At 38.8% G+C, this 13,884-nt stretch overlaps 1 protein-coding gene across 2 annotated transcripts in view; it reads left to right on the forward strand.

The window, feature by feature from the left end:
• The window catches only part of LOC111932828 (uncharacterized), a 316,058-nt gene that overhangs the window by 83,248 nt on the left and 218,926 nt on the right, over window positions 1-13,884 (forward strand). For both annotated transcript variants that reach the window (XM_086841536.1, XM_086841534.1), the window contains 2 exons: window positions 9,011-9,051; window positions 10,342-10,452. In XM_086841536.1, the coding sequence (XP_086697662.1) occupies window positions 9,011-9,051; window positions 10,342-10,399 (99 nt within the window). In that variant the 3' untranslated portion in view covers window positions 10,400-10,452. The remainder of the gene's footprint in view (window positions 1-9,010; window positions 9,052-10,341; window positions 10,453-13,884) is intronic.

The raw sequence follows: 13,884 nt of genomic DNA on the forward strand, positions 1-13,884 counted from the left end.
CACATCTTTCTTATGCTGGGGCCCCAGAGCTGGACACTCTCTCTATTGTCTCATGAGGGCAGAAGGAGGATCCAAAGGAGAATCACCTCCATCCACCTGCTGGCCACGCTGCTTCAGCTGCAGCCCAGGATGGGGTTGGCTTTCTGGGCTGTGAGTGCACATTGCTGCCTCATGCTGAGCACCTTGTCAGCCAAACCCCCAAGCCATCCTCAGGGCTGCTCTCAATCCATTCTCTGCCGGCCGTGTTAGCGCCCGGCATTGCCCCGAGCCAGGGGCAGGACCTTGCTCTTGGCCTTGCTGAACTTCACGAAGTTCACACGGACCCCCCTCTCCAGCCTGTCAGTGTCCCTCTGGGTGGCATCCCTTGCCTCCAGCATGTCACCACACCACACAGCTCAGTGTCATTGTCACTGATGAGGGTGCTCTTGATCCTGCTGTCCATGTCACCAGCAGAGCTGCGAAACAGAGCCAGTCCCAATACTGACCCCTGAGATCACCACCAGTTGCTGCTTACTGGACTCCACTTGGACACAGAGCTGTTGACCACAACTCTTTGAGTGTGGCCATTCAGCCAATTCCCTGTCCACCAGGTAGTCCATCCCTCAAATCTGTGCCTGCCCAGTTAGAGACGAGGATCTCATGTTAGGGCAGTGTCAAATGCTTTGCACAAGTCCAGGTAGATGACATCAGTTGCTCTTCCCTGTCCACCAAAGCTGTAACCCTGTCATTAAAAGGCATGAAATTTATCAGGCAAATTTGCCTTTAACAAAGCTATGTTGGCTCTCATCAACCAGCCTCCTTATGTTCTATGTGCCTTAGCGTAGTTTTCTGGAGAATCCTCTCTGTGCTTGTGATAAGCGCAGAGGTGAGACTTGACTAGCCTGTAGCTCCCCAGGTATTCCTTATTTCCCTTTTTAAAAAATGGAGATGATGTTTCCCTTTTTTTCACCCAGTGGAAAACTTACTGGACTGCCACAACTTCTCAAATATAATGGAATTATGATTTAGAATTCATTCCAATCAACCAGTGGAACAACAGGAGCTCCTCATGCCCCAGCCTGGGGTGTTAGATAGTCAGCTGAATCTTTAAGCTAACTTGATGTAGGCCCATGACTTTCTGTAATGCAGTATTACAAAGCCAGCTTTGTACTTAGCTCTATGTCTAATCTAAGTCCACATGATCAGATATTCCTTGAGAGATCATTGGGACAACCACTGGATTTGAAATAACACAACAGAGCTTTTGCTTTCAAGACCATTATCCTCAAGGCTGGGAGGAGGTATTGCTTAAATTTTCCTGATTAAGACTGTAGTTGATGACACTGGCAGCCGAAAAGGTTGTCAGGTGTCAATAACTGTAAAATCTAAATAACAAACTACCCAATGCTCTACTGAAAAGAAGTCTCAAGCTAATTTATGGGAATTATAAAGGATTAACTGGCTAACATCAATCATGTACTCAGGTATAAAATCTGCTGTATTCAACAAGTGCCGTGAGCAATTGTGTTTGTACATCTCAAATGTGTCTTGGGTACCTGGTCAGAGATTTAAAGCCATGATTACAAGCTTCACCTTTCCAGACAGTGTAGTTACTGGCACTCAGGTCAAGCCCAGAACTCTGTTACATTACAGGACTATCACACAGGCTGGTCATCCTTCTACATATTACTACTTTTTGAGCTGAACACAGCCTACTGTGTTTTGGGGAATTTTTTTGATTGTTTGCTACCACTGTAGTAATGATGATCTACTCATACTACTTCTGTGTTCTGTAGGCCTAGTTCTTTTGCTAGAATCAGAATATGAGTTGTGAAAAGGTGACCATTTGAAATGTTATTTCTATGCCACTGTATACCTCATGGATTACTTATCTGCTGTTTTCTGTTACTTATCTTGAGAGAAAGAGGAAGGTAACATGGTCTGTGTCCTCTGCAACCACAGCCTTTTCTAAATGCTTTGGTGTGTTATTGTAACTTGCCTTTTTCCCTCTTAAAGTCTCTCTGTGCTGCATTATAAATACCAATAAAATGTTAGGAGAAAAAAAAAACACATAAAATTCATGTTATTTGTTTTAGACGTCTACAAGATACAGTCAGTGTAGGAGGCTGGAATTTTTTTACAAGGGGGAGTATTATTTTCACTTTTTAATTTAACATGGACTGATATTTTTACTTTGGGTAAAATAAAAACATACATTTTCCTGAGCCTTTACCAAGATAAATTTTCTGAACATTAGGCATTCCAGGATATATAGCCAGCTCCTCCTGAGAGGCCAACGGATAGATCCGTCTGCTCTGGAATATGGTTTTCTCCATCTCTTGTCAGCTCTTGCCTGTGTCAGAAATATGGAGCATCATGGATGAAGCAAATCAGAGCTTTAAAATGGACTTGTCATCACCACCTTCTTGTGTCTTCTGTCCTATCATGGTTTAGATCAAGGACTGTGGTCAAGAGGAAATGCTGACCTTTTTGCTCTTTGTGCACTGGGGAAAAGGTGGGCACATTGTGTTGGGGTGCAGCTGTTGCACATGCCCCAGGGTGGCAGAGATGCCAAGGCACTCTGATGGGGTAAGCAACGTTGGTCTGGAAAGTCAGGTGATTGGCTTGATCACCTCTTTCCATTCCTGGCAGTGAGTCACTGTAACCATGTTGTTTAATGAAGTCATTGTTACCTCTCTTCCAAGCCATATGATTATTACATTTCATAACAAGCAGATCACTACTCATTATTCCCCAGTGTTCTCAGATGCTTCTTCTATTTTTCTAGAGGTATCTGAGCCATTTGAAGAGCACTGGGTATGCCAAGTAGGCCAATTGTCTTGCAGAGATGGTGACTGCTGTGCCATCTGAGCCCCAGTGCGATCTTTGAACAGCTTATTTATGAATGGGCTCTATTCCTGTACATTTGAAAGAAGGAAAATACTTGTTTTTAAATTTATGACTTACATATTTAATAATAAATAATAAAAATATGACTTACATATTTAAAACTTACAAATACATGAGTTTCTGTATATTGCTTTGTGTGGGAACTGAAAATGGTCAAATAAGAGATTTTTAAGCTTCAGGCACTAGCTTGAGCCTGTGCAAAACTGTTACACAGTGTTTGCACTCTGGCCTTAGAAATCATAAGGAGGAATCCAAACAATCCTTAGAGAAGGAAAACAACTTTTGTAGGTGTTGTTTGTTGCCTTGTTGTTTACTTGCAAGAAATGGTCAAGGGGTTTTGTTTCTAACTGTCCAATGATGGTGATGTGTTGGTTTCATGACCAGTGAGAGTTTTACTTTTTTGGACATTCTCAGAACTGTCTATAAAAGAAGATCTGGAAGAATAAAACTTGCTCTCTTCTGCAACTAAAGCTAGAGAGTCTGTGTCATCACTTTGCCATTCCTAATACAGTGCGATATCTGTGCACCACTTGGATGGCACTGTAGGGGCAAACTTTATTCTCTCTGTTGAGATTTTGAAGGCATTAATATTGCTTAGCCCTGCAGTTCTCTCAATTAAGGATGCGAACATGAAAAATTCTTTTACCCAAACAGGTTTTTATTGCTGTTAACATACAGTTGTACAATATGCGTAGATAGAACTTTAGATCCAAGGACCTCTCAGTATCTTTGGAAAAATATATCCCAGTAACTTACTAAGAATTCCCACCATAGGACATTTAAGTCCTGTGCCTTTCTTATAGTTTTCACAGCAAAATTGTTTAAAACTTAGTTTTATCAGTCTGGATAAAGACTAGGGTGGGGGCTGAGCCATCTGATTTTCATTGTAGCCTGTTATATAACAAGGTCCAGTGCAAATCATCTGTAAACTTTCCATTGATAATCTTCCAGTGGCATTGTGATATTCTTGAAGGACTTCCAATTTTTCCTTCTTTTACTGATAGCAATAGACTAGTGTTTTGCCTTAAGGATGACCAACTTTAAACTTTGTTAAAATTTTACTGAGAAGTTGAATTCTGCTCTACTAGGGAAGCGATGACTTAAGCATCCTATTCATTAATTTTTAAAAATTCACTACAACCCTTCCTTACTTATTAACAAAAATGATGGCTCTATAGAATACTTGGTGACTGCCACTGGATTTGGGTCATGAAACTTGCTGGTATTATTTAAACTTGTCTGTAGTGCTAAACGGTGCGTACTTTGTTTAATTACAAGCTGCCATGGAAACGTATTCTGAGTTGCTCTTACAACTGCATTGCATGAGAGCTCAAAGTCTGAGTCCCCACAACCCAGCCCCAGTGTGTTAATTATGATATTCCTGCCTTAAGCTTCCATATTTCGTATAGCCAGGCTTTCACACATGTTCTCCCAGGGAGGCATGTTGTAGTCCAGGAAACCTTTGGTAGATTTTAGTTAATAATGTTCCTCACCTTTGCTATATATTCTAGTGAATTAGTTACAAATGCTAATATTGAATATATGACTTTTGGTTTTGGAGTTTATCCATTTGAGATGACCAGGACAGTTTATATTTTGAGTCCTTTTTTTCATCCTCCTTCCAAACTCAAGCAACTCCATCTGCATTAGTTTTACTTGTTCTATGTTATTATGATTCTTTCCCTTTGAAATTCTACAGGCTATAGGATTACTTATTTTTATTAAATGTATGGCTCTGGAGTGTGAACAAAAGGTCCAGATGTCCCCTCTACATGGACTGCAGCAAATTTTGGATTGTCCTACAGAACCTGATATTGAACCATATGGAATTTCTATAGTAATTTTATAGAAAATATTACTATTTTGGCAACTATTTTTGTCTTATGAATATCAAAGCATATTATTTGGGAATTTACAGTGAAAAGTGTGTTTCAAAATATTGTAGCACTCATTTTTATATTCTTGAAGTTGAGGTCCTAAGGTGACTAGCAGCTTTCATACCACATCAAACAAGCCTGTGGAGCAGTGCAAGCACTGAGTTCTTCTGTGTGATGTAGCTAAACAAGTCCTCATGTATGAGAAATAGTCTCTGTGGAGGGCTGAAGTATCAGCATCTGCAGCACTTGGGGGAGTGGACACTTCCACACAGCCAGAAGTGTGCAAGGGAGGGTCTGAATTATAGTCCACGTAGCAAAATAACCACCTTCTCCATTGTGAACATTGTGAATATATAATTATTTAGTGACAGCAGATAGTTTAATGTTCACCTGCTATTAGCTGGTTACTGATTCTGCTGTGTTGACCTGCCTGCTTGGCAAATTGAAAAAAATACAATCAAAACAAAGGAATGGAGCTGTCTGTGCTCTAGAAAGGACTTAAGATTTGTCTCTGACAGTGATCCATGGCAGACACTTGAGATAACAAGTGTCTTCATTTGTCCCACATTAGGAAGGTGTGGGATGATTTTTCTCCCTTACAGTATTCAATGCATTGATAATACATAATGTTCTGAGATTGGTTTAAATCTGGAAGAAAGTACTTTATTATTCCTTTAACATTGCTTTTAAAACTCAGTTCTGATAACTGTCTTTTTTTTGTTTGCTTCTGTAGAAGTTGCATGAGTTTTATATCTTGGAAAGATTTTTGTGCCATGTATGTCCAGTGCCTATAAATCGTACCAAATATTTTAAATTCTCCAACTTTTAACTTGATTAAGAATTTTTTTGGCTCTTTATTATGATAGAAAAAATGTGATTTATTTTCTCTCTGCCATTCATTAACATGCTTCCAATATGTCCTCATCTTGTTCATCTGCCTTCTAGAGTAAATAATCTTAGTCTTTTCAGAACATTCAAACAGTCTGATTGTTATTCATTATATCTCAGTCACCCAACACTTCTTTTTTCTTTTCTTCTGGCAGCTGTAGATTTTACTGGGGTTTCATTTGCTTTTTTTAGGTCTTTCTCTTGGCTTAAAAGGTTCACATTTTCTATGTTGATGTACATTACTGTTGTCAACAATTAATTTTGTGTCCCTTTGCATAGCTGCTTGTGATGTCTTAGCATATCATCATTGTCCTACTTTGTCCTGAGATAAATACCCCTCCATACCCTGCAGATGCTGCCATCTCACTGCTCCTGGGCCTCCCAGAGCATTAACAGGACATGAAATAAAAGAAGCCTTCATTAGTTAGCCTTTAGCTATACAGAAAATTGACCTGAATGCCATGCTCATCTTTCTGCTACACAAATTTTTACCCCAGCAGTATCTCTTCCCAACCACTTGGCTTCCTTAGTAGCTTCTCATGAAGAAACTTGTCACAGGCTCTACCTGCAGTTACCTTGTCAGGTGGCTTTTCTTACCTTGCTGTAATGCTGACAGAGCTAGGATGAATCTCAAGGGATTGAGACCTAGTTTCCTATTTGAATCAGTTTACCAAATTTACCTGGTCAGATATGTGATGGATGATTCAAGACTCTCATTCTTTGATCATTCTGAGATGACACTTATGCACTGAAGGGACAATATTCCCATGGCCCAACTCCTTTGGAACAGTACCTTTCTCGAGTAGGTGTTTGTCTTTTGCCATCAGCCCAGCCAATTTATACTTAACATCTTCTGGACTTTTGGTGTAATGCCATCATCTGTGCCTGATGACTCATGGATTTTATAATTAGGACTTTGCTGAAGAACCTTTTCCCTGACACCTCCCTTTCCCAAACTATATCATCCTTATTAGCTTAGCAAAGAGGAAGGAGTTTGGATCATGGTCTGCACCTACAAATCTCTATGACATGTCTGGGAACATTAAAGTGTGCCCTTCATGGTTTTTCTAATAAAACCAAATTTAGAGATATGACAATCCACCACAAGTAGCAATACTTTCCCTCAAATTCTGGTCCTTTTTGTCCATTTAATAAAAGTATAGCAATAAGTTGAGTCTTTTTTCCTACTCTTTTCTCAATTTTCCAATTTACATAGTAATTAAATAGGCAACTGGGACAAATAAAATTTTGTGGATAGGTCCCATTTTTTTTCTCATTTGTCATTCATGAGAAAATTAAAATTTTAGTTGAAAAATCACAACTTGCCACATAAAATGTTACACGAAGTTACAGAGTTTAGCTCTCATTCCATTTTCATCCCACAATCACCTGAGATTCTTCCATTTGTTCTGATGAATTTGCTTCTGATATACATGTTGTTTATTTATTTTGCCACCTTTGAAATTCTTTGCTGGAATTTTAAAGAAAATAAAGGGAAAAAAACCCTAGTGAATGGGATTTGAAAAGTGCCAAGCTTACAATCCAGAGAAGGCAGTACATAGCACCATTAAGGGTAACAAGAAGAATAATTCTCTGGTGGGGACTCTAATAAATGTAGTCGCGTGCTGTACTAAAGAACACACGAAAATGGATGTGGTATAACAAAATTATTCATAAAGAGAAACGCAAAAGGTTGTCATGCTGAGTGGTTACATGCAGTTATGTGGAGCACTAACAAGGTTACCACTAGAAGCAGTGTGCTGGAGTGCTCACAGATGTTTTCTAACTAGCATAGAGTGTAAACTGTTTTTATCTTAGAGTATATAGACAAAGCTGGAGTTGAAAGGGTGCTAAATCTTTCTACTGATTGTTAATAATTCAGAGCCAAATGGCAATAACAACTCATGTAGGTCAGTGTAACAACCACAGCAACCTCAAGATGTTTGATGGAAGGTTTTTCAGGCTACATGCTTTACTGCTCTTTCTCCTGGATTCTTTTTGATACATCATGATCATATTCTCACCCTGTGCTTTATAAATAAGCAATGAAATGTGTGCATGCATGTGTGTGTATGTGCACACAAATGTTAATGCAATATAGCAAACAAACTAAAATACTCATTGGAAAAGTTTACTGTGGAAGCAAGGAGCTCTTCCTAGGCTGCGACTGTAATGTTTCAAACTGAAATGTTAGAGAACCAGAGGCTGAAACTCTGCTCATATTCCTGAAGTACAAAATATCTAGGAAGTGCAGTAATTCAGAGAGCTGGTGAAGTGTTGTTCCAACAACTCACTGAGCTTAAACATCATTTACCCACAACATCAATATGATCTGAGTTTTATACTATCATTTAAACATTTAAACAGCAGCAGATTTACAGCACAGACTCGAGATATGGCTGTAACTAATACTGTAACAAAATCAATAGACAAATGTTTTAGAGAAGGGCATTCGCTGCTGTTCTCACTGGTGTGTGTTTGTGTGCATAGCACAGTCACACCAATGTGCTTTAAATTCAACTCATAGGATGTTTTAAGCTCAGGGATTTAAAACATTCAGACTTCTTCAGACCAAAATCATATCAAGACATGGCTAGGAGTATCAGTGGTCATGTTGAGAGCCAATAAAAATCTGTGGAAATGTTTTTCTACTGAAATTGGCCTTTGGGGATTTGCCTTTAAGATTACATTTTAATTGAAGCAGTGAGCCAGTTCTGCATGTGGTGGAAGCAAGAGGGCTGCTAATATTAGAGCTCCTCAAGAGCCCTGCAGATTCTGCCAGGTTAGTTAAGAGGTTTCTACTGGACTTAGACTTCAAGATGTGGAATGATGAAACAGTTTGTACTGTTTCATCAGTGCCTCACATCTTCAGAAGTTGATTTTGGGCAAGCTATTAGTGGTCATGGTGCTCAGCTGGGATAGCAGCTATTTGCTTTCACATTTCAGGTATTTACATCAATCACCATAAGCATTTTGTCACCTCATAACATCCTGTATTTAAAAATATATACATAGAAACGGGATAAAAAGGTAAAAGCTGAAAGGATGGACAGAATCTCTGTGACCTGCAGCAAAAAAAATCTGTGTAAATATCAAGCATAAAAATTATAACTTGGAGCATTTACCTCCAGAAGTTATAATGTGCTGAATGCCTTTGATCCACACATCTCAGTCATTAAAGTTACTAAATAGGTTTTTCTTCATATACAGGTCTTTTACTCTGCATTTATGGGCTTAGAGTGCCAGCCTAGAAATAAAGACTTGTATTGATTTTTATTTTGATGCGAACATAAAAGCCTATTCAAAGTCTATTTCATGAGAAACCAATTGTCTTTTTCTTTTATTTTTTTCCCCAGATTAGCTACCCAGGAAGAGAGTCAGAAATAGAAATCATTAGGTAAATTTAAGAATTAAAATGTTCTCCTCTTACTTAAACAAATAATTGCAATGCAGAGTTTTCATGTGAAATAGGGGTTAAAATAATTTTATTTGCTTCTCAATGGAGACTGTGTTTGTGCATGCAGCTCAAGAGAAGCAAGCAATACCAGGAAGGTAATTTTAGCTAATGTATTTAAGTCTACTTTTAGGATTGGCTGAAGGCACATGCATGATCTGTTTCTATTGTTCAGCTGACAAGTCATAACCTGTGAAGTTACAGGAGGGCAATCCCTTCTAAGCAGGTGCCTCTCTACTAAGATATTAATCTGAAGTCCTCCTCTAATTGCCAACAGTAATCAGTCTGTTCACATGGTAGAGGTGTCTCTTGTTGGCAGAGGACAAAAGGGTTAACGAATAAGTGATGCCAAAAAACAAACCCACATGTTGCATTGGGAAATGTTTCCGCAATAGTGTGTCATTGTTCGGGTGAGGAAATGTCACGTGCAGCTTCAGACTATTTATACTGTCTAAAATCAATTTTGAAAAATGTAAGCACTGGCCACAGTGGGGCCCTAGCAAGGATTTGAAATAAACCTCCCAAGAGGAGGATGTAATTATTTTCTCTTAATATCTAAAATATCAGGTTTAAAGGGAGGAGGTAAAAGCATTTATTCAGCACAAGTGCCTCAGTGTGTTTATTGAATGGAATCACACAGTCTGGAGGCCAGCACTGTGCTGCCTCACATGCCTGCTATCCCACTAATTTTGCTGGGATTAGAGGGGGTGTAAATGAGCACAGAATTTAGCCACGGAATTCTAAATCCACTTTGGCTGAGAAGCCACATGTGGGCATGTGTACACCTCCGTGCACAGACACACACAGTCTGCCTTGCGCCGCTGCAGGTGGAGATTGCTGTGGTATGCTTGTGGGGTGGGGTCCCCATGGCAGGAATGCCAAAAATCTTTTTAATCTTATTCACCTCAGAGAAGTTATAGCTGGCCCTGACAGTGGTATTTTTGTCTTCAAAACTTACTGCTATTTTTAAAACTAGTTAAATGCACTTAGTTGAAGAAAGCTGTATTGCCTTAGTACTTTTCATCACATTTGTGAGCTTCCACCTGTCAGCCAGTTTGATTGTGTTCAAATGAGATAGCCACACATCAGCTTCTTTGAGCAGCAGCAAATGACCATGAGGAACTGAACAGGAAGAACTTGTAAATTCTTTACTCTGCTGAAAGATATCCATGAGTCTAATTCAGGAAGATACACTTGAAGAGACTGCTATTGAAGAGATATTCTTCTTTCCAGCTACAGAGACAGATGTACAGCTGAACTCTTACCATTTGTGTGTGTGAAACCAAAGTGAAAGTCCTACCCAGAAGGTTGTTCAGCTGCTCTGAAGCTCTGTAAGGGCTGAAGGTTAGTGTGAGACTTCCTATTTTAAGAATTGCCATAGTGTCCTATCTCCTGGTTCTAATGCTTGGTCTTGAAATGTTGTGGAAATCTCTTGAAAATAATTTCCATTGCTCTTTGCCATCGTTAGTAGAGAATTTGTATTCTCCTATTCTCAGGAGGACCAACAAGCATAGGGTCTGGACATCTGTGTGATGTTATGGCCATGTCAAAATTAGAGTCAGGGCATGAGCTCAAATTTCAGCTATATCCAGGTAACTGGAACCCAGATGCCATGTTTTACTCTGCTCCCATCTCTGATTTTACTCAGATATGGTATGAGCATAACAAAACAATCCAGGTCTGTGCAAGAGGGACATTTAAAAGGACATTTAAAAGTAGATATGTGAGATCTACAGGAAGGATTGCTGCTATCTCTGGGCCATATTGTGTCATTGATTTTTAGGCTGATCTCTTAACTGGTTCCAATTGGGACTTAGACTTAAAAGCTGATGATACAGTATGGCCTTATGTGATGAAGCGTAAGGGCTTGGGTTTGCTCGCAGCTGCAGTGATGTAAACCTGAGTCACTGCACTCAGCTGGAGTTAGGTCACTCGTGCTGGAAGAGCTTAGGGCCTATTCTTGTGGGGTCAGGGAGAGGACCCACAGCACATCAGCTGCTTCAGAGAATCAGCCCATCTGCACCCTCTCTCCCCTCAGCTAATCAGATAATTCAAGGCAGTTTACTTCTCCATGAAAAAAGGATAAACAAGTATTGAAGTAACCACAGGATAAAAGCATGCACACAGGCAATTACGAGAGCAGCCGATGCACTCTGAGTTCACACCCTGTGTTACCCTGTGGTAACTTGTTTGTAAGCTGGTTCTCTCTGAACATAGTACAGAGAGCAGGCTGCAGCCCTTTACATCACCCTAATGACTGCTTCTCAGAAAATATTTGCAGCCTGTTAAGCTCTTACAAGAAATAAAGAGAAGGGATGGGCTAAAAAAAAGTCTTCCTTCTGGGGATATTTTCCCAAGCTTTTGAAGTAAGAGCAGCCTAACAGTTCTTATTAGTTAGTATCTAATGATACTTAAACGTAGTCCAATTGATATTCTTAAGATTCCAGTTTCTGTCTGCTGGAATTTGTTATAGCTGTCAATAAGCAAATCACAGTAATAATTACAGTGGTGCCTGCTGGTACTTCTATGGTTAACATTTTTCATTAGTTTTATTATAATTCTGTGTTTATTAGGAGTTGTAACTTGGACAGAAAAACTGCACTTTAAGATAAATTTACCCATATGATTATAAACGATTTCTTATTTTTTAAATCCAGGTATTTTTACATATACAAAATGCCAAAAATGCATGCATAGTAATGGTTTACAATGTAAGAAAGCTTTTTATTAATTTTATTTGATCATTTAAAAATCCCACTGTTTGCCAGAATTCCATTCAGATCAACAATGAAACAAGTTAACACCTCAGATGCTGGAACATAACAAACTACAAAATGACCCCAAGCATACATTTCTTTCCAGGAATCCTCAAATCTTGACAAATGCATGAAAATATTACTTGGGAACATGCTGTGTGGTTGGAGGTACTGAAACCCACAAAACAGCGAACTAACTTCAGCCTTCAAATATATCTATGGAACTCAATGAACTACATTCTGATTAATGTTATAATTTGGCCCAGAAAATTTAGGGCAAAGGCTGAACCTTTTGGTTAACACATAACTGCACTGAGCCATTGCATGAATCTCAACCCTCTTTTTTGTCTTACAAATCATTGGCCCTGAAATACCTATTAAAGGCATAAATGGGTAATTTATAGATGAAGGGCCAAATTCACCAGTGCTAGGTCTGGAAGATATAAATAACACTTCCTTGTTTCAGCATGGCTCGTTGCGCTCTGCTTTCCTTTGGTGTTTTCTGATGATGGAAGGAGATTAATTTAATTTGTGGTTGGGATTTCATATGAGCCTCACTGTTAGCAGCTGCTGAATCAGTGCATTCCTCTGTTACTCTGGTCATTTGCTTCTTGGCTGTCTAACACACATTTTGGGCAGCTGTGGTACTTTCATTCCTCTACTGCCACCACTGAACAGGAGACTGGGCTTTGCAGAGTTTGGTAGAAGCTGACATAATTTCGGTTTGAATTGGTTATGGAATTTTAGCTTAAATTTGTTACTTCTGATCAGTACTACTAAGCTACTTGACTGCCAGTGTCCTAATCAAAACACTGCTTGAACACATATATTTGTTTAGATTAATAATATAATCAACCAATTGTGGATCAGGAAAAAAGTCTGCTGTAGAAATCAAAATTGTGTTTTGATTGCGTTATATTGGAATATTTATGGAAAAATTCCTTTGACCAGAAAAACTGTAATAAACTACATGCTACATTAAACCTTAAAAAATAGACCTGCTTTATGTTGCTTCCGAAGGGCAGATCATAATCCAGCAGTATCTGGTCAATGCTGATGGATAAATGGGCACTGTACTTAAAACACTGGGGAGCCTTGAGGCAGGAAATGATATTCATTTATAGGTACTGGTGCTTCATTAGGAAATCATAGCTGCGAACCAAGATTTTACTAGTTCTTGTAATGTAAAAATCTGATTACTTTGATTCTGTTCATTGGCAACTTTTCAACTAGAGGCTTTAGCTATAAATTTGGACAAAACAGAGACTGTTCAATTTCAAAGCTACTCCAGGAAATAAAAACACCTCTGCTGGTGTTTTATATTAAAATTTATGCCATCTATAATTCTAATAGATTTTCTCTATGATTTTTCCATGATATCATGAGTTCAAAATGCTATCTTTTCTCCTTGATATTGGGCTTTTTAGAAAAGCAATCCCTTTTCTAGTTCTGTCCTTTGAAGTAGCTCATAGCATGAGAGGTCCAGCATCAAGAGTATTTAGACTAAACCATGCAGAAACCCCAATTGAAGTCAGCAGGTAAGCACAGCATCAGCTCTTAAAAACTGGAAAACAAACCAAAATGTTTTAGAGGACAAGGAGGGGTGACTGAATCCTTTTTATGTGTACAAAAGCAAATAGGATCAAGTTTTGCATGTCGTGTACTCTGATATTCTTAACTGGAAAAAAAAAATTAGTATATTTAGATTAATTTTCTGGAATCTAGGAAATCCTATATTTGAAGTAAATGTAATAAGGTTACTGTATTAATTGCCATGCTGCAGGGATGTTACAGAGCAGCAAGGTGCATGCAGTTTCAGTATATGCACATACATGTATTTACGTCACTATCTTTCTGCAAGGAATTACTTTTTGATATTATGTGTAAACTTTTAATTGGCTTCAGAAATCAAATTTATAGTGTGATTTTTTTTTGAGGTATGTTGAAGTAGCACTTCTTAACCAGTGGTCTTTGAAAGAACCAGCAGATGGTTCCTACTGCTGGTCTGTAAAGAGAGGTG

This window comes from Cyanistes caeruleus, chromosome 9, assembly GCF_971803275.1.
Source record: "Cyanistes caeruleus chromosome 9, bCyaCae1.hap1.1, whole genome shotgun sequence".
Lineage (NCBI taxonomy): Eukaryota > Metazoa > Chordata > Aves > Passeriformes > Paridae > Cyanistes > Cyanistes caeruleus.